The sequence below is a fragment of the Boleophthalmus pectinirostris genome, unplaced genomic scaffold (assembly GCF_026225935.1).
Source record: "Boleophthalmus pectinirostris isolate CB_2022bp ecotype Guang Dong unplaced genomic scaffold, ASM2622593v1 HiC_scaffold_20, whole genome shotgun sequence".
Taxonomy (NCBI): domain Eukaryota; kingdom Metazoa; phylum Chordata; class Actinopteri; order Gobiiformes; family Gobiidae; genus Boleophthalmus; species Boleophthalmus pectinirostris.
The window spans coordinates 2,318,368-2,339,634 of NW_026571153.1; the positions used below are offsets into that span (position 1 = coordinate 2,318,368).

Sequence of the window (21,267 nt, forward strand, 5' to 3'; positions counted from 1 at the left end):
ATTTGATATTTTACTCTTTATCGGACCTTTGAACAAAATGTAAAACAAAAACAAAAAATTATGATAACTTTTTAGATTTTTAGAAATAAAAAAGTGTATCGTATTTGATATATTGGGCCTTCGTGGACATTTTATAGAACCCAAACATGAAATAATGGACTGAAAATTCAGAATATTTGAGATTTAACTTTTATCAGACTTTGAACAAATTGTAAAAAAAAAAAAAAAAAAAAAGTATAACTTTGACCATTTTATAAACAAAGAATGTATCGTATTTGATACATTGGGCCTTCGTGGGCATTTTATCGAACCCAACCATGTTTATTTTAGGACCAAACAAAATTTTCTGAACATTTCTTTTTCTGTTTTTAAATGTCTGAACAGGATTATTTTTATTTTGCCGTGTGGAGGCTGGAGTTTGGTGAAAAGTGCTCAGAGAAAGTCAAGTCACGGCTCATTTTCAGGGAGGAGCCAGGAGCTGCCGTGTCAAGAAAGAAAATACAGGGAAAAAAAAACAGATATTACCCCATCTGCTGGATGTTTACGGACATTTTTAAGAGTTATGTTGCTTTAAAATTATATTACTCCTGTACAAAGGCAGAAGATCTTAACTCTCCTCTCTCAGAGTGACCAGACACCAGACAGTAGTTAGAGTTTTGTGATATTTACATTGAAATAAATTAAGCAAATGATAACAAACAAAGACAAGAACAACAAAACAACAAAATATAATGTTGTCTGGGTGTTGATTAAGCAGAAAGAAACCAGTCCAGTGATTGCAGTTTGTGTCTATAATCCACCATGATGCAGTTAGTGCTGATAGTTACTTTAATCCAAGGTAATGTAGTTAATCCAGGTTGAGAGCATTTGTCCCAAGGTAAAGTATTTAATCCAGGGTCCAGTAAATGGAAAAAAATAATTGGGTTTCTCCTACCATGAATTAGCTCAGCATCAGGGTGTGTCTTAATTAAGTTGAAGGATGTAGGTTCTTTGATTTTGTGATGAATCAGTCCATTACAAAAAAGGCCAAAAAGAACATAGATGAATATCATGTAATTAAAATGAAGTTACAAGGTCTAAACTATCTCAATATTAATACAATGTATTTACAAACATTCAAGAATCAAATATAAGTGAATAATCCATATTCAGTTCACCAATATCTCATCAAAATACACATTCATACTAATTAATTAAATTTAATTTTAGTCATTGAAATGAACATGAAATCTGTGTTTTCATAATCAAAAAGTTATCAAACATACCCAAGCAGAGATCAAAATCAGCTCAAAATATTGCACAATATCAGTATATTAAAGTAAAATATGCTGCATTTAAATCAATAATAAACAAACGCCACCGGAGTTTCAGGAAAGACTAGATAACATGGGAATTGGAGAGGAAACTGTACATTGAGCCAAAAATAAGTTTTAGTGCAAAGGCCAAAAGCTGTAACTGACATGACCATTATTTGTTTGATTTTGTCTAGACTTTCATAAGAACTCGTCACCAAGCTGGAGTCATCATGGAGTTTGTGTGAAATGATCTAGAAGAAGAGTTTTGCATTTCCTGTTTAGTTCTGATTAGGATCATGCGGCGACACTTAAACTTAAACAGTTTAGTACAGTATGAATAAATACACACAATACTTTCACTTTAAACATCACTGAAGTATAATTGAATACAAAGGTTTATTTATTTAATGCGTTCAGACCCTGAGCCAAGACCACAGCAAAAAGAAGGAGGCGAGACGTTAGATTTGAAAATAAAATATATTTATGAACTAAATCACAATCTAAACACACACAGTTACCATTGGGTAATGTTGTTTTATGAATGAGACAAAACAAGCTATGGAAATAAAAATAGTTTTTCTTCCAAATAAATTGATTTGAAGGGGGGAAAAAAGAAAAAGAAAGAAAGAAGAAATGTATTTGCAATTGTTTTGTGTGTGTTTTTTTTTTTTTTTTTTAACGCAGTCGCCTGAAAAATGCAAATAGTAAATTTTTTTTCTCTTGTTTTATTTTTATTACAGCTACAATAACAGATACTTCATTTTAACTACTTCAAACAAAGGAGACATAAAAAGAAGTTAAAATGATGTCGAAGTTTTCTTTTTTATATTATTATTAATTAAGAGTCATTATTATTTGATTAATGTATTTCTATTTTATATATATATATATATTTATATTTACATGTGACGTCACCCGGAAGTGCGGTCATAAATGTTTTTATTATTATTATTATTATTATTATTATTATTATTATTATTATTATTATTATTATCATCATCATCATCATCATCATCATCATCATCATCATTATTATTATTATTATTATTATTATTATTTAACTTTAACTTTTTTTTTATATTTACACGTGACGTCACCCGGAAGTGCAGTTAGGGGGCGGAGGGGGAGACAAGATGGCGTCGCTCCGCTGTCGGCGCGATCCCTGCGGCGTCATTTGTCTGATTTTAACTTATTTCAGCGTGTTTTATGCGGACTACGTGGTCATACAGTACGTCCTCATCCCCGCCTACTCCGACAGGTCTGTAGTTTGTGTTTTTATTCACCTTTAACGCCTCAAAAGTCGTCGTGGCGTCGCTGGTCATTCATTTGACAGAAAAACAAAACAGGTTCCTCCGGCGCCGCAGCTTCATCAGCGATTTACAACACGATACTTCCTCAAAATCTCGCTTTTATTTCACTAAAACACGCTTCAGGCTTTTAAAAAATGGTTATTCGTGTGTTTTATGTCTCAAAACGGCCTTGTAAACACGTGTTGCTGCTTTGTTTACCATTTACATCTGTTGTTTTTGCCTCAACAACACTGATATAAACAGTGTTGGGAAGTTTACTTTTAAAATGTAATCCCCTACAGATTACAGATTACACACACCAAAATGTAGTTTGTAACGGAATCCATTAAATTACTTAAAGTGAGTAATGTAATCTGAATACTTTGGATTACTTGACGAAGACGAGGAAAGCTCACACATCACAATATTTTATAATAATTCAGCTTCTATTTCCTGTATTTCTACCTAAAGTTACGACTAGGATACTGAAATTGTTGTTTATTGCATACAAAATGTTTTTCTTGTGTTTTTTTAACCATGCTTTAATACACAGAGGTGGTAGAGTAGCCAAAAACTGTACTCAAGTAACTCTAGTAATCAGAGTAATGTTACTTTTTTTATAAAATTACTCACGTGGAAGTAAAAAGTAGTGGTCCAAGAAATTACTCAAGTTAGAGTAACTTAGAGTAAAGAGTAAAGAGTGTCGGGGCTTTGCGAGTGTCTACTTTTTAATTGAAAATTGTATTTATTTATTTATTTATTTTGGGCAAGTAGAGATTTATAATCTTATACAATGGAACATATAACATAAGTGAAATCGTAACAGAAAAAAAATAACCACAACAAAAAATGTGCCCAAAAAGGAGTGGGAAGAAGAAAACTTGTTTAATCCCACCCCCCAAGTTCGTTTAAATAGAAGGACATTCATACAAAATATTAAATAAAGCACAAAATCTGGGATTTAGTCAAAGCACAGACACAAAAATGAGACAAACTGAATCAGATCTGAAGGAGCTGCAAGAAACACTTTAGACTCACTCACAGTGACAAGAGGAAGCACAACTTTGACTCAAGTAACAGTACTGTTACTGCAATACAAATAGTAATCAAGTATGAGTAAAAGTACACTACTAGAAAAGTACATTTTCTTTTAAAAAGTGAATGTAACTGAGTACTTTCCACCTCTGATAATGGGTTATATGTTCATCTTCTCTCACTGCCTTTAGATTTAGACTTAGAGTTATAATAGAAATAGAAAAATAATGTAAGTGTGTGTTTGTGGTGTGTTTGTGGTGTGTTTGTCGTGTGTTTGTCGTGTGTTTGTCGTGTGTTTGTCGTGTGTTTGTCGTGTGTTTGTCGTGTGTTTGTCGTGTGTTTGTTGTGTTTGTGTTGTGTTTGTCGTGTGTTTGTCGTGTGTTTGTTGTGTGTTTGTCGTGTGTTTGTCGTGTTTTGTTTTGTGTGCGTTTGTGGTGCGTTTGTGGTGCGTTTGTGTGTTTGTGGTGCGTTTGTGTGCGTGTTTGTCGTGCGTTTTGTCGTGCGTGTTTGTCGTGTGTTTGTCGTGTGTTTGTTGTGTGTTTGTCGTGTGTTTGTCGTGTGTTTGTGGTGTGTTTGTGGTGCGTTTGTGGTGCGTTTGTGGTGCGTTTTGTGGTGCGTTTGTGGTGCGTTTGTGGTGTGTTTGTCGTGCGTTTGTCGTGCGTTTGTCATATGTTTGTCGTGTGTTTGTCGTGTGTTTGTCGTGTTTGTCGTTTGTCTTGTGTTTGTGTGCGTTGTCGTGTGTTTGTCGTGTGTTTGTCGTGTGTTTTGTGTTTGTCGTCGTTTGTCGTGTGTTTGTTCGTGTGTTTGTCGTGCGTTTGTCGTGCGTGTTTGTCGTGTGTTTGTCGTGTGTTTGTGTGTGTTTGTCGTGTGTTTGTCGTGTGTTTGTCGTGTGTTTGTCGTGTGTTTGTCGTGCGTTTGTCGTGCGTTTGTCGTGTGTTTGTCGTGTGTTTGTCGTGTGTTTGTCGTTGTCGTGTGTTTGTCGTGTGTTTGTCATGTGTTTGTCGTGTGTTTGTCGTGTGTTTGTCGTGTGTTTGTCGTGCGTTTGTCGTGCGTTTGTCATGTGTTTGTCGTGTGTTTGTCGTGTGTTTGTCGTGTGTTTGTCGTGTGTTTGTCGTGTGTTTGTCGTGCGTTTGTCGTGCGTTTGTCGTGTGTTTGTCGTGTGTTTGTCGTGCGTTTGTCGTGCGTTTGTCATGTGTGTTTGTCGTGTGTTTGTCGTGCGTTTGTCGTGTGTTTGTCATGTGTTTGTCGTGTGTTTCCAGCGTGTGGTGCACTCTCCACGGCTCGGTGTTTAACCTGATCCTGCTGCTGCTCCTCGCCTGTCATTCCAAAGCCGTCTTCTCCGACCCCGGTAAAACAACAGGATTTTTCAATAAAACTGTACAAAAATATAACATCTCGTCACATCGTCTGTCTGCTTGGAGATTAATTTTATTTCTTTTTATGGTTCCAGGGATGGTGCCTCTTCCAGAAACCGCCATTGACTTCTCAGATCTGCGCTCTCAGTCGTCTCGGATGAATGACCGGGTCAGTGTCCAGGCTCAGAAAATGTCAAGTTTATTTAAAATATTTACACATATGACCACGGAATTTTAATTTAGCATTTTAGTAACTGTTGTCTTAATTCCACTTTCTGTATAATTGGTAAATGAAGGAGAAAAAAGTTTATTTACATTGTATTGTTTACGTAGCACTGTGGATCGTGCACATGAATCTGGAACAACAGAAAGTGTCGAATCGAAAATCTGATACTAATCGAGATAAAAACTAGTATTCAAACCAGAAACTAATTTTTCGTAGGTATCGATAGGACTAAACTAGGACTAAACCAGGACTAAACTAGGACCAAACCAGGTCTAAATTGGGATTAAACCAGGTCAAAACTAGGTCAAAACTAGGACTAAACCAGGACTAAACCAGGACTAAACTAGGATTAAACTAGGATTAAACCAGGTTTAAATGCGGACAAAATAAAGTCCAAACCACGTCTAAACTAGGATTAAACCAGGTTAAAACTAGGGCTAAACCAGGTCCAAACCAGGACTAAATTAGGACTAAACTTTGATTAAAACACATCTAATCAGAGAATTACTGTATTTCAGATGACAATAGTTTTGTCAAAATCACATCCTAATAGATACTAAAACCAGTAACGAAACTGGTTTAGACCTGGTTTAGTCCTGGTTTACCTGGTTTACCTGGACCTGGTTTTACCTGGTTTAGACCTGGTTTAGACCTGGTTTAGACCTGGTTTAGCCCTGGTTTAGTCCTGGTTTAGTCCTGGTTTAGACCTGGTTTACCTGGTTTACCTGGTTTCCTGGTTTAGTCCTGGTTTACCTGGTTTAGACCTGGTTTAGTCCTGGTCCTGGTTTAGACCTGGTTTAGTCCTTAGACCTGGTTTATTCCTGGTTTAGACCTGGTTTAGACCTGGTTTAGACCTGGTTTACCTGGTTTCCTGGTTTAGACCTGGTTTACCTGGTTTTACCTGGTTTAGACCTGGTTTAGACCTGGTTTAGTCCTGGTTTAGACCTGGTTTAGACCTGGTTTACCTGGTTTAGACCTGGTTTAGACCTGGTTTAGTCCTGGTTTACCTGGTTTAGACCTGGTTTACCTGGTTTAGACCTGGTTTACCTGGTTTAGACCTGGTTTAGACCTGGTTTAGACCTGGTTTAGACCTGGTTTAGTCCTGGTTTAGACCTGGTTTAGTCCTGGTTTAGTCCTGGTTTAGTCCTGGACCGCTGAGGGATTACACAGATATAAGGACACATGGGAATAGAAAAGAAAGTTTTGCGATTTAATGTTGGAAATCACACTATATTGTCTAAAGAAACATATTTTTTGTGTGTGTCGTGTGTGTTGTGTGTCGTGTGTGTGTCGTGTGTGTCGTGTGTGTCGTGTGTGTCGTGTGTATCGTGTGTGTCGTGTGTGTCGTGTATTGTGTGTGTCGTGTATTGTGTGTGTGTTGTGTGTCGTGTGTGTCGTGTGTCGTGTGTGTCGTGTGTGTCGTGTGTGTCGTGTGTGTGTGTCGTGTGTCGTGTGTCGTGTGTGTCGTGTGTGTCGTGTATTGTGTGTGTCAGGGCTGTGAGGGTTGGACCGTGTGCAGTCGTTGTGAGACGTACAGACCTCCACGAGCTCATCACTGCAGAGTCTGTCAGAGGTGCATCCGCCGCATGGACCACCACTGCCCCTGGTACTACACCTGCTCCTGTCTGCTCCTGTCTGCTCCTGTCTGCTCCTGTCTCTGCTCCTGTCTGCTCCTGTCTCTGCTCCTGTCTCTGCTCCTGTCTGCTCCTGTCTGCTCCTGTCTGCTCCTGTCTCTGCTCCTGTCTCTGCTCCTGTCTGCTCCTGCTCTCTCTGCTCCTGTCTCTGCTCCTGTCTCTGCTCCTGTCTCTGCTCCTGTCTCTGCTCCTGTCTCTGCTCCTGTCTCTGCTCCTGTCTCTGCTCCTGTCTCTGCTCCTGTCTCTGCTCCTGCTCTCTGCTCCTGTCTCTGCTCCTGTCTGCTCCTGTCTCTGCTCCTGTCTCTGCTCCTGTCTCTGCTCCTGTCTCTGCTCCTGTCTCTGCTCCTGTCTGCTCCTGTCTCTGCTCCTGTCTGCTCCTGTCTGCTCCTGTCTCTGCTCCTGTCTCTGCTCCTGTCTCTGCTCCTGTCTGCTCCTGTCTGCTCCTGTCTCTGCTCCTGTCTCTGCTCCTGTCTCTGCTCCTGCTCTGCTCCCTGTCTCTGCTCCTGTCTCTGCTCCTGTCTCTGCTCCTGCTCCTGTCTGCTCCTGTCTGCTCCTGTCTCTCCTGTCTCTGCTCCTGCTCTCTGCCTCTGTCTCTCTCCTGTCTCTCTGCTCCTGTCTGCTCCTGCTCCCTCTGCTCCTGTCTCTGCTCCTGTCTCTGCTCTCTGCTCTGCTCCTGTCTCTGCTCCTGTCTCTGCTCCTGTCTCTGCCTCTCTGCTCCCTGCTCCTGCTCTGCTCCTGTCTCTGCTCCTGTCTCTGCTCCTGTCTGCTCCTGTCTCCTCCTGCTCCTGTCTGCTCCTGTCTCTGCTCCTGTCTGCTCCTGTCTGCTCCTGTCTCTGCTCTCTGCTCTCCTCTCTGCTCCTGTCTCTGCTCCTGTCTGCTCCTGTCTCTGCTCCTGTCTCTGCTCCTGCTCCTGTCTCTGCTCCTGTCTGCTCCTGTCTCTGCTCCTGTCTCTGCTCCTGTCTGCTCCTGTCTCTGCTCCTCTTTTTAATTTTTTTACTTAGAGTTGAGTTTTCTTTGCACACAGACACATGTGTGACAATAACAAACACAAACATCCATTCATTCATGTTTTTTCTCTTCTCCGGGGTCGGGGTCTCGGGGGCATCAGTCTATGGCTACGTTCAGACTGCAGGGTTTAACGCTCAATTCAGATTTTTTTGTGAAATCCGATGTTTTTTCGAGGTCGTTCACATTTCCAGTTAAATGTGACTTGTATGTGACTCCAGTGTGAACATTAAACGGCCCAAAAGTGTCCCACATGTGACACTGGAGACACGACGACGTCAACCGCAGCGAGCGTCTCTGTGTTTACAGAAGTTGTCCAAACATGGACGCAGCATCGAGCACCTGGAGATTTTAAAGTTCCTCTCGTACCGGAGCCAGAACATGAACAACTTACTTGTTTTAAGGAGGAGATTGAGAAGGAGAAGGACGAGGTTTTGGTCGTGGTGTTTTGTGTTCACGTTGAAAGGAACGTGTGGATGTGAGAGTGAGTGGAGATGTGGTAAATGGTCACATTTTTCTTGCTTTTCCACCTTCAAGGCTCAAAGCGCTTTACAACAAGAACCACTCACCCATTCACACACACATTCACACACCAGTTGCAGACACTGCGGGCAAGGTTAAGTGTCTTGCCCAAGGAGGCATTCATCTGTTGGTCTGTGGTGTTGCTTGTGATTTTTATGTGAGCTGGTGGCCAACCTTGAGTGGGCGTGATGTGCTTCACTTCAGTCACACAGAGTTCATTAACAATTTTCTCCTACTTCAGCGCAGAATAGTGACGTTTGTGTCTTGTTGATAACGTGTAGGTGGATGAATGCACTTTGTCCGTTCACACTGAAGTCACATGTTAAAGATCAGATATGTATCAGTTTCAGGAGCACAGATCCAAGTGTCCTGGGTCACATTTGAAAAAAATCTGATCTGTGTGGTTCAGACTGACATTAAAAGATCAGATACAGGAACATAGAGGCCAAAAAATCTGATTTGGGTCACTTCAGGCTGCAGTCTGAACGCAGCCTAAGCAGGGACTCCCAGACTTCCTTCACCCCAGACACTTCCTCCAGCTCCTCCAGAGACCCTGAGGTGTTCCCAGGCCCAGAGACACAGTCCCTCCAGTGTGTCCTGTGTCTCCTCTCGGTGGGACATGAACACGTCCTGAGGGAGGCGTCCAGGAGGCATCAGAACAGACGTCCTCCCCTCAGACGCTCCTCTCCACGTGGAGGAGCAGCGGCTCTACTCCGAGCTCCTCACTCTGTCTCTAAGGGAGACGCCCGGACGCCCTGCGGAGGAAACTCATTTTGTGATCTGGTCCTTTGGGTCACGACCAGAGGTGAGGGGAGGAACGGAGACTGACGCTAAATCCAGACTCAGCTCCTCTTCACCACAACGGTCGGATACAGCGACCGCATCACTGCCCACGCTGCACCTGTCCACCTGTCCACCTGTCCACCTGTCAGTCTCACGCTCCGTCCTCCCCTCACTCCAGAACAAGACCCCGACACACTTGAACTCCTCCACTTGAGGCAGAGACTCTCCACCCGTCTCTCCAAACACACACACACCAAAAGAAAAAAAGATCAGGAGACGTCTGCTGCTCTGTCTTTGCTCCTCTTGTCTGTGCTCTTTATATTATTTACTTTTTTTTTTTTTTTTCTTTAGGATCAATAACTGCGTTGGGGAGCTGAATCAGAAGTATTTTATCCAGTTCCTTTTCTACACAGGTGAGTGGAAACAATAAACAGAATATTTTAGCTGCCGAAAACAGTTTTTAATAATTTATATGAGCTAAAACTACGACTAAAACCTGGAAAGTGCCATAAACATTTACAATATGTTTATGATTTTAACTTATCTCCAAAATGGCAGCATTAAAGGGCCCGTATTTTTTAAAAATCTTTGTTCTAATGTCATTTCCTCGTCACAAACCTGGACCTGGAGTTGTGTTTTGTTTTATTCACATGTTTAACACACAAACTGCACATTCTTCTCTTAAACCGAAAACACTCTGTTCCACCTTGTGATGTCACGTGGTAATACAGGAACTGCTCCATTTTTCTGCTGGTTTAGTCCTGGTTTAGTCCTGGTTTAGTCCTGGTTTTAGACCTGGTTTTAGACCTGGTTTAGTCCTGGTTTAGACCTGATTTAGTCCTTCTTTTAGACCTGGTTTAGTCCTGGTTTAGTCCTTCTTTTAGACCTGGTTTAGTCCTGGTTTAGTCCTTCTTTTAGACCTGGTTTAGTCCTGGTTTAGTCCTGGTTTAGCCCAAAATGTGAAAATACCGCCCTGTAATCCACTTATTTCAATAAAGTAACTGTAATCAAATTACCACTCACTGAAACAGTAACTGTAACTGAATACAGTTACTCATCATTTGTACTCTGATTACATAACTCCAGTACATGAAATCTGTTACTCCCCGACACTGTGTCATTGACTTCAGCAGCGTCGGAGAAACATGGGCAGGTTGTGTTGTGTATTTGGTTGTTCTAGACGCTCTGAAAGGGATAAAATGAATCGTTTCTTCACTGTTCCTCTGGAAATGACTCATCAGGATCAAAACAAGGGAATTATTCGAAAAAAAGACGTGGATTATGTCTAGAAAACATAAACCACGAAGAGATTTCCAATGTTACCATCAAGACACCCGAAGTTTCATCAAGGTATTTGCTATTTAAATTGTTTCATAGTTTATTTAATGAAAGAAGCACATTTACTGAACTAAAATTTCATGAATTAATCCAGGAAAACCTGCACTAGTTTACGATTCAACGAACCCACACTGGGCTCCTGTGATCAACACGACGCACGAGTCGAAGAGTCTGTGAGCCGAACCTCGAAAGAATCGACCACGAAAAGATCCTCGCCAACGTTAGAAAGATCCACACGCAAAAAGAGATTAATTCTAGAAGACAAAGTTGTGGATAAACAAGACAATAAAGAAAACATGGTCCTACGACGAGTGACATGTTTATATGTGTGCTGGAAGAGACAGTTTCTACTGCACACTCACACTGCAAATGTTTTCTTTTTACATTTTAGTTCAGTAAATGTGCTTCTCTCATTAAATAAACTATGAAACAATTTAAACAGCAAACACCTTGATGAAAGTGACGTGAGTGTGTCTTGATGGGACCATTGGAAATCTCTTGGCGGTTTATGTTCTCTAGACATAATTCCTTTTTTTTTTTTTTTGATAATTTCCTTGTTTGATCCTGATGAGTCATTTCCAGAGGAACAGTGAAGAAACGATTCATTTTATCCCTTTCAGAGCGTCTAGAACACAGGTGTCAAACATGCGGCCCGGGGGACAGATCCGGCCCTCCAAGACCTTTAATCTGGCCCTCGGCTGATTTTCTACTAAAATATTTAAATTCTATTTTTTATTAAAATATTGTTAATTTTCAGCGGTGCTTATCTGTACGTGGCCCCTCCCACCAGAGCAGCACAAATGAAGACTTGTCTCTTTCCAAACGCTCTTAAAGGACGATCGTTTTGACTGTTGACCGTGACACCCTCATCAGAAAAATGTCCAACATGAGAAAAGTGAAGCCGAGTGCAGGATTTTACAAACAAAAATTTACTTTTTCCTATTTATACAAGTTAATGTTAAACAAGTTCATGTTAAAACTTTGTGTTGAAATTTATTTTTCTTAAAGTTTCAGGTTGTTCATAATATTATAATATTTTGTAAAAGAAAGAGTTCATCAATTAAAAAAGATTTCTGTAATAGATTTGTGTTTCTCTGCACAAATATTTGAACTCATTGTTATTTTTGGGGTTTATATGACATGAGTTTTCTGATCCGGCCCCTTTGGGATCAAAGTCAGTTGGATACGGCCCCCGGACCAAAATGAGTTTGACACCCCTGGTCTAGAACAACCAAATACACAACAAAACCTGCCCATGTTTCTCAGTGACATAGTGTGTCCGGTGTCACGGCGGCGTAGGTACCGTTGCTGTAGGGTCACGTGACGGTGCAAAGCCTCTATAGAAAGAGAGAGATACACAAACTAACTTCTGTTTTTCTGTTTTCCTCAGGCATGGCGAGCCTGTACTCCCTGGTGCTGGTGGTGTCTGCGTGGGTTTGGAGGATCAGGAGCGAGAGAGAAGGAGACTCAGAGAAGGAGACAGAGGAGTCGCCCAGTAAACACCTGATCGTGTGAGTCCACAAATACAACAAACACAACTTTAAACCAGACCTGTAGCGCTCGTGTGTGTGTCTGTCGTTATAATCTCTGACCCCCGTGGATTATTCTGTTATAACTGTGACATTTTAAGTCACGATGTTGATCTAAAACGACGTAATAAAAGAAACAACCGCACTGACTTCCGCGTTAAAGCCGTCGCACACTACAGGATTTTTCGGTCTTGAATGATTTTTAAACTTGCGACAAAATTTACTTATGACATTTTCAATCTCTGATCTCAAAAAGTGCAGCGGGATCTGTTTGTGAACCACAGGATATAAACCTGTGCGTGTGACCTCGTCAGCTGTTTCCTGTCGACAGTAAAACCGCTCGCTCTGAGACTCTGAAGTGTTCAAAGATCAGACTCTGCACTTCTAGTTTAGATACAAGACAAAACTGTGGTATTATTATTATTATTTGTGAAATGTGGAGCAAAACTTCAGATACAGGATTTTTAAAGCGTGAAAGATTAGAGATAAATCCACAGGAAGAAGAGTCACTGTGGAGAATCTGAGTCACTGTGGAGTCCTGCACGGGTCCATTTTTAACTCTTTCCCCCCTCGACGCCGACGAGGAACAACCCAGACATATGTTACTAGTTCTGCCCTTAGAACATAAGTGCATAAAAGAAAACAGACCACCACGAGTGATTATAAATGATTTTTACACTCATGAACTTAATTGTAACACAGACATATTTGTATCTCTGGAAACTTTAGACTCTGAACTCTTCATTTCTGGATGTTTAAATGTGATTCAACTCATTTACAGGTTTATAACAGCTCACTGAAAATGAGAGTTTACCTGCTCAGGTGCAGAATCGAAAACAAAAAACTACATTCAGCATCTGATATCTGCATGTTCTGAGTACTGTATTCATAAAAAAAAAAATTTAAATATACTTTGTCAAAGTATTTAAACAGATTTCATATCATCAGATACAGTAAAGCCAAGTGTGCACCTGTTTTTACCTGTTGTTCACCTGTGTGCACCTCATTAATTTTTTCCATTTAATTTATTCAACTCATTCAGCTTATTATAATATAATAATATAATAATAAAACTCTTCCTCGTCAGTGTGTGTCCAGTATTTGTCATCTTTGTTATTTTCTCATGTGCAGAGCTCCACATAAACGTTTGTTTCTGTAGTGATTCTGTTACATCGCATCTTGGAAAAAAAGACTGAAATATTTTAAAGGACTCGCCTGAGCAACATCCAGATTTCAGGGCAGTTTTGGTTCATAATCGAGTATAAAGCTCAGATAGTTTGTTTGGACATCGCAGGACTCCACACAGACGCATCATTCTCATCTTCGTAAGTTTCACTCTCTGAAAGTCCGTCGCTGTCGCTGTTTTCCACTTTATAATCAACTTCATCATCACTTTTGAAATCTATAAAAGTCACTTTCTCTAAACTTATCCATAAAATACGTCCGCTCCTCATTATTTCTAAAACTGTGCGCCGCGATCTTTCCATTGCTCCTGTTTCGTGTTGTGTTTTTTCCGAAAGCTACAATCGTCACTACTTTGATTAACTTCGGAAAAAATCGGCGAAAACATGTCCTTGAATCCTATTGGTCAGTCTAGTGTGGGTTGTAGTGGCCCCGACCTGTCACAGTCTCTGTTTACATGTGAAAAACCGAGTCGTTTCTAATGGTCGTCAAATCACGTCTTTAGTGAAACAGCGGAGGAGACAAAAGACGACATTAAGGAAACGAGGAGGGTCGTCAAAAGTCGTCTTCATGGGGGAAAGAGTTAAAGACCCGCACCCTCCCGTTAACCCGAGATAAAACACACACAGATTAAAAACATTCTAACTGAAGCGTCCATCGGGATACAAACTGAAACGTTGCGACTTCAAGAATTAAAATCACGAAATGAAATAAAACAGTTTCACTTTCTTCAGTACAAAGACGAATTCACAGACGCGACTCGACTGTCAAAACTTCACAGGATTTATTTATTGAGCAGAAGAAACACTGATCGCGATGCTGCACTTTTGCCCGGCACACGCCATGGATCAAACCAGGACTAACCCGGGACTAACCTAGAACTGATTCCAGGACTAAACCAGGAGGATTAAACCAGGACTGAACCAGGACTGAACTGTTGGGACGGGCTCGGAGGTGCGCCCGTGTAGACTATCAGGTGACCGCAGGAGGAAGGACCAGCGCAGAACTTCACGCCCCTACAACTACAACAATAAACGTTAAAAAGCTCACATAATAGGTCTGTCTTAAAGCTACATCCTGCAGCTTTAATATAGGCTACGTTCAGACTGCAGGGTTTAACGCTCAATTCCTATTTTTTTGTGAAATCCGATGTTTTTTCGAGGTCGTTCACATTTCCAGTTAAATGTGACTTGTGTGTGACTCCAGTGTGAACATTAAACGGCCCGAAAGTGTCCCACATGTGACACTGGAGACACGACGACGTCAACCGCAGCGAGCGTCTCTGTGTTTACAGAAGTTGTCCAAACATGGACGCAGCATCGAGCACCTGGAGATTTTAAAGTTCCTCTTGTACCGGAGCCACAACATGAACAACTTACTTGTTTTAAGGAGGAGATTGAGAAGGAGAAGGACGAGGTTTTTGGTGGTGGTGTTTTGTGGTGAGTGGAGATGTGCTTCACTTCAGTCACACAGAGTTCATTAACAATTTTCTCCTACTTCAGCGCAGAATAGTGACGTTTGTGTCTTGTTGATAACGTGTAGGTCGAATGAAACAAATTTCATTTTATTTAATGATAAAAAGAAAAAAGACAACATAACATTAGAAATAGATGGATACAGATTCAAAGAGTAAATGAAACCAAATTTTTAGGAGTTATGATTGATGAAGGTCTAAACTGGAGTTTGTCTCATATAAATGACACAAAAGGCAATATTTCCAAAGCCACGGCTGTTCTGCATAAAATAAAGTTCTCACTAAATATTACAGCATTATTAACTTTGTTTAACTCTATAATTGTACCAGATCTGATGGACTGTGTGGAAATTTGGGGTTCAACATGTAAAACTCACCTACAACCTTTATTTATTTTACAAAAAAGGGCCTTGAGAATCATCACCAACAGACTTTATACTGTAGAGAGACGTCCAGCCCAATATTTACTCAACTTAAAGTGTTGAAAATGCAGGATACTGTCGACTTAAGTCTCCTCAAAGTCGTGTATAAAGCAAAGTGCAGAGTGTCACCTGTAAATATTCAAAAACTGTTTGAGATGAGAACAAAACACTACAATTTAAAAGGAACCGACATGTTTAAAAAACCCAGATTCAGAACCAAGTTTATGGAGCGAAGCGTCGCTGTGAAAGGAGTTAAACTTATGGAAAAGTCTTGACAAAGAAATAAAAGAATCAAGTACAATGACGACATTTAAAAAACATATAAAATCAAATGCAGTGTGTTTGTATGAAAAAGAAAACTAAGTTGTTGTGTATAATAATGAAGATTTACTGTTTGCAATTGATCAGTAATTGTGCCTGAACTGATTTGGAATGTTTCGTAACCATCAGTGTTGATGTTTTGTCTTGAAAAAGGAAAAGGGGGGCAGATAACATAAGATTTTTTTCTTCTTTCTGCTCCTTTTCATTCATTTCTTGTGTGTTTGATGTTGTGACACTGTCGATGTCTTTTTATGCTTTATGAATGAAATAAATAAATAAATGCGCTTTGGTCCGTTCACACTGAAGTCACATGTTAAAGATCAGATATGTATCAGTTTCAGGAGCACAGATCCAAGTGTCCTGGGTCACATTTGAAAAAATCAGATCTGTGTGGTTCAGACTGACATTAAAAGATCAGATACAGGAACATAGAGACAAAAAATCAGATTTGGGTCACTTCAGGTGCAGTCTGAACGCAGCCATAGTTTCAGTCTAAAAATGGTTTTCTCGTTTGACTGATTGTGTTTGTGATTCAGGGCTCACTACATCATTCTTCTGGTGGAGTCGGTGCTGTTCGGAGTCTTCGTCATGGTCATCTTCTACGACCAGGTAAAGGAGGACGATTCATTTTGTATTTAAAGGTCTTTTATTACGCAAAACTGACTCTTGTGAGCTTTAAGTCGTGTTCTGATGCTCTTACATTGCAAAAAAAGCTTGTCCAAACTTTTAATTCTAAACACTTAAAAGTTGAAATGATGTGTCCATGCAGCAAGATCATTTTACTGGACAAGTTTTCTTAAAATTAAAAATGAGTAAATAGAAAATAAATCTGAAAACAAGATGAATAACCTGATTTAAGTTTTAAAATCTTGGCCAAATCAGTGAAATGTGCAGAGTATTGAAGTTACAGTACTGTTACTTGAGTAAAAGTTGTGCTTGAGTGAATCTAAAGTGACAAACGCTGCAGTTCTCCCAAATGTCCAGCAGATGTCAGTAACTCCCTAACCTCACGTGTGTGTGTGTGTTTGTGTGTTTGTTTCCTGTCCTCAGCTGGTGTCGATAATCACAGACGAGACGCCCATCGAGCAGATGAAGAACAGGCTGATGCTCAAAGACAGAAGCTCCGCCCCTTCGTCCTCGTCGTCGTCGCAGTCGAACAATCACACGCCTCACACCAGGAAGCCCAAACTCGCCCTGCTGCGAGAGGTCTTTGGCAGAGGTCTGTGTTTGTGAAATTATTTAAAAATATCTCGCTGTTCGATTCATTCATTTTCTGATTTCTGTTCTAAAGTCGTTTCCTCGTCACAAACGGACCTGGAGCTGAGTTTTGTTTCATTCTCACATGTTTAATTAACACACAAACACATTTGCACATTTTTAGACGTCGAGTTCTTCTCTCAAACCCGAAAACACGCTGTTCCACCTTGTGATGTCATCATGTGGAAATATAAGAAGTGCTCCATTTTGTTTTTAAACTCCTCACACCTTCACGAGAATCATTTGGATCATTTCAGCCCTGGAGCTGCCCATTTCCTGGTTTACTGGTTTAAGTCCTGGTTTAAAGTTCCTGGTTTAAAAGTCCTGGTTTAAAGTCCTGGTTTAGTCCTGGTTTAGTCCTGGTTTATGGTTTAGTCCTGGTTTAGTCCTGGTTTAGTCCTGGTTTAGTCCTGGTTTAGTCCTGGTTTACTGGTTTAGTCCTGGTTTAGTCCTGGTTTAGTCCTGGTTTATCCTTGGTTTAGTCCTGGTTTGCCTGGTTTAGTCCTGGTTTAGTCCTGGTTTAGTCCTGGTTTCTGGTTTAGTCCTGGTTTAGTCCTGGTTTAGTCCTGGGTCCTGGTTTCAGTCCTGGTTTAGTCCTGGTTTGGTCCTGGTTTAGTCCTGGGTCCTGGTTTTCCTGGTTTAGTCCTGGTTTAGTCCTGGTCCTGGTTTAGTCCTGGTTTAGTCCTGGTTTAGTCCTGGTTTAGTCCTGGTTTAGTCCTGGTTTAGTCCTGGTTTAGTCCTGGTCCTGGTTTGGTCCTGGGTCCTGGTTTAGTCCTGGTTTAGTCCTGGTTAGTCCTGGTTTAGTCCTGGTTTTCAGTCCTGGTTCAGTCCTGGTTTCCAGTCCTGGTCTGGGTCCTGGTTTCAGTCCTGGGTCCTGGTTCAGTCCTGGTTTAGTCCTGGTTTGGTCCTGGTTTAGTCCTGGTTTGGTCCTGGTTCAGTCCTGGGTCAGAAGTCTCCAGTAGCAGTTGCCCGTTTCAGGTTGGTGACGTCGCTCGGGGGTGTGCATTCATGCATGTCTGTGGCGGAATGTTCAGCGGTTACCGTGGTGACGCAGCGCACACGTTGGCAAACACAGCCAAAAAAGTTTCAACATTTTCCAAGAACTAAAACAAAATAAATAAATAAATAAATACAAAAGTGATTTAAAGAGCGCGTTTTCATTTCCCCGTGGTCAGTGCGAGCGTCAGACAGAACAGTGCCTCCAGTTAGCGTGGATGACATCGGCGGTAAAGCACCGGCGGGACTGCGTTACAGATGTGTTTATTTTTACGCACAAACTGCTTTAACCGAACGTCCGAGGAGGGAGGGAGGGGGACGCCGCCTTATGGTTTCACTCCGATAAAAGACGTATTTATAAAACCAAAAAACAACTTTGAAAACTACCACTTCATGACATCACAAGGTGGAACAGAGCGTTTTGAGCTTTGCAGATGCAGACAGACTAATAATAAAGAGTTACTCAAACATGTGGATGAAACAAAACACAAATCCAGATCTGTTTTTGACGAGGAAACAACATTAGAACACGACTTAAACTTCACAAGAGTCCGTTTTGTTTAATATTGGACCTTAAAGAGACACTAAACACCAGCATCACTTTTTTCTCCTGATTCTCTGTGTAAATGTGTATAAAACAGAAGTGTATCTTTATCCCTAGACTTATTTTGGCATTCTGGTGCGTATTTGGTAAAAGTCGTACTTTTGGCTCAAAGTCAAAGTGTCTGTAGGATCAACTGCGGCGGGACATTTCAGTTTCATTTTCAGTTTGGACTAAACGACGCCGATGAATCAGATGCACGTGACGAGCGCAGACACTGGCGTCTACGGGCGGACGTGAGGAGCCCGTCTCAGCCCCGCCCCAACCTGCCCCGACCTGGCACCGCCATGTCCCGCCGTGTCTGGAGAAAAGGGAAACGACGTGATCCGAGCACAAATGTCAAATGTCTGTTTCATTAGTCGACTGTCAATCATCACTCCTCGTTGAAATAACCTCAGATTTTCACTGAATGTTTAGAAACAGATCAAGATTTTATATCTTATGTTTTATTTTAAATAAAACATAAGATATAAAAAGATAAAACCAAACCAGGAATAAAAATTTTGATCTGTTTTGACTAAACCAGGACTGAACCAGGACCAAACCAGGACTAAACCAGGACTAACCAGGACCAAACCAGGACTGAACCAGGACCAGGAACCAGGACTAAACCAGGACCAAACCAGGACTGAACCACAGGACTGAACCAGGACCAAACCAAACCAGGACTAAACCAGGACTGAACCAGGAACCAGGACCAAACCAGGACTAAACCAGGACCAGGAACCAGGACCAAACCAGGACTAAAACCAGGACTGAACCAGACCGAGACTAAACCAGGACTAACCAGGACTAAACCAGGACTAAACCAGGACTGAAACCAGGACCAAACCAGGACTAAACCAGGACTAGGAACCAGGACTAAACCAGGAACCAGGAACCAGGACCAACCAGGACTAAACCAGGAAACCAGGGAACCAGGACCCGAACCAGGACCAAACCAGGACTAAACCAGGACTGAACCAGGACCAAACCAGGAAACCAGGACTAAACCAGGACTGAACCAGGACCCAAACCAGGACTAAACCAGGACTAAACCAGGACTAAACCAGGACCGAACCAGGACTAAACCATGTAATGTTTTATTTAAAATAAAACATAAGATATAAAATTTTGATCTGTTTCTAAACATTCTGTGAAAATCTGAGGTTATTTCAACAAGAACTGACGAAATTATTGGCCTGCGAAACTGTAAAATCTTTGGGACACCCTGTATTTGTGGATAATTTAATATTTATTTTGTTTTTTGTCGACAGAGCTTCTAAATAATCAGTATTTTTTTATCAAGCGTGGAAAAAAAAAACAGTAAATCTGGACTAATTTCTTTCTCTTTCTGTGTTTCTGGCCCAGGTTCTGTTTTGTGCTGGCTGCTCCCGCTCCACACCAGCCCTCCCTCCGTCGGCGGCATCACGTACTCCGCCCTCCCCGACTACGACGTCTGACCTCTGCCGCCGCCTCCGACCTCCGACCCCTGCGCCCGCGAAACCCCCAACGCACTGACAGGTTTTATACGAGCGCGCGCGAATGTGTGAACCAGCGTCTGCACTGCAAAAACACGACCCGGACCCGGACTCAAACGGACTTCACCGGTCCGCGAGGGGAAACGGCTCGGACGCGCTCGCTCACACGTCACGATTTATTATGATAACGACGAGTAAAAAGGTCAGAAAGTGGAGAAATATCGATACGAGGGACGGGACGAGAGCTCAAAAGGCAAGATCTCGCGAGACAAAGTCGGCACGAGATCATTTTTCTCACAAGTTTAGGGGTTTAACTTTGCAGAGTAACTCGTCTTGAGAAGCTGGAATTCCAAAAAAACAGCAAAACTATAAAACGAAATGAAGCAGAAACTGTGAAGTCAGAATTTCCGTGTTTTTCGGACTATAAATTGTGCCGGAGTTTAAGTCGGACCAGCCAAAAAATGCATAATGAAGAAGAAAAAAACAAATATAAATCGCAGTTTTTTGGGGGGAAATGTATTTTATAAAATCAGAGACCAGGAGCCGACATTTCCAGTGTAAAGTCAAGTTCTAGTAATAGTTTTAGACCTGGTTTAGACCTGGTTTAGATCTTGGTTAGATCTTGGTTAGATCTAGTTAAGATCTGGCTTTGACTTGGTTTAATCCAGGTCCTGATTCTGATTATGGTTAGACCTGGTTTAGACCTCAGTTAGACCTAGACCTGGTTTAGGACAGCTTCCAGTTCAGACCTGGTTTAGTCCTGGTTTAGACCTTGGTTAGACCTCAGTTAGACCTGGTTTAGACCTAGTTTAGACCTGGTTTAGACCTGGTTTAGACCTGGTTTAGACCTGGTTTAGACCTGGTTTAGACCTGGTTTAGACCTTGGTTAGACCTAGTTTAGACCTTGTTCAGACCTAGTTTAGACCTGGTTTAGACCTTGGTTTAGACCTTGGTTTAGACTTGGTTTAGACCTGGTTTTAGACCTGGTTTAGACCTGGTTTAGACCTGGTTTAGACCTGGTTTAGACCTGGTTTAGACTTGGTTTAGACCTGGTTTAGACCTTGTTTAGACCTTGTTTAGACCTAGTTTAGACCTAGTTTAGACCTAGTTTATATCTTGTTTAGACCATGTTTAGACTTGGTTTAGACCTGGTTTAGACCTGGTTTAGACCTCAGTTAGACCTCAGTTAGACCGTGTTCAGACCTAGTTTAGACCTTGGTTTAGACCTTGGTTTAGACCTTGGTTTAGACCTGGTTTAGACTTGGTTTGACCTAGTTTAGACCTAATTTAGAACTTGGTTAGACCTGGTTTAGACCTGGTTTAGACCTGGTTTAGACCTAGTTTAGACCTAATTTAGACCTGGTTTAGACCTGGTTTAGACCTGGTTTAGACTTGGTTTAGACCTGGTTTAGACTTGGTTTAGTTTAGACCTGGTTTAGACCTTGGTTTAGACCTGGTTTAGACTTGGTTTAGACCTGGTTTAGACCATGTTTAGACCTAGTTTAGACCTAGGTTTAGAACTTGGTTAGACCTAGTTTAGACC

General features: G+C 41.3%; 1 protein-coding gene across 3 annotated transcripts in view; it reads left to right on the forward strand.

Annotated features, from left to right (window-relative positions):
- The first annotated feature begins 2,418 nt into the window (after window positions 1–2,418).
- The window catches only part of zgc:77880 (zf-DHHC domain-containing protein), a 52,056-nt gene continuing 33,207 nt past the window's right edge, over window positions 2,419–21,267 (forward strand). For 2 of the 3 annotated variants that reach the window (XR_008632624.1, XR_008632623.1), the window contains exons 1-9: window positions 2,419–2,553; window positions 4,879–4,967; window positions 5,070–5,143; window positions 6,694–6,806; window positions 9,496–9,557; window positions 11,873–11,993; window positions 15,947–16,019; window positions 16,461–16,629; window positions 19,615–19,767. Coding sequence is in view for 1 of the 3 variants with exons in the window: in XM_020938682.2 (XP_020794341.1) it covers window positions 2,429–2,553; window positions 4,879–4,967; window positions 5,070–5,143; window positions 6,694–6,806; window positions 9,496–9,557; window positions 11,873–11,993; window positions 15,947–16,019; window positions 16,461–16,629; window positions 19,615–19,706 (918 nt within the window). In the remaining 2 variants the exon portion in view is untranslated. Of the gene's footprint in view, window positions 2,554–4,878; window positions 4,968–5,069; window positions 5,144–6,693; window positions 6,807–9,495; window positions 9,558–11,872; window positions 11,994–15,946; window positions 16,020–16,460; window positions 16,630–19,614; window positions 20,612–21,267 lie in introns of those variants that run through there. The other variant, XM_020938682.2, reaches the window with a different exon arrangement.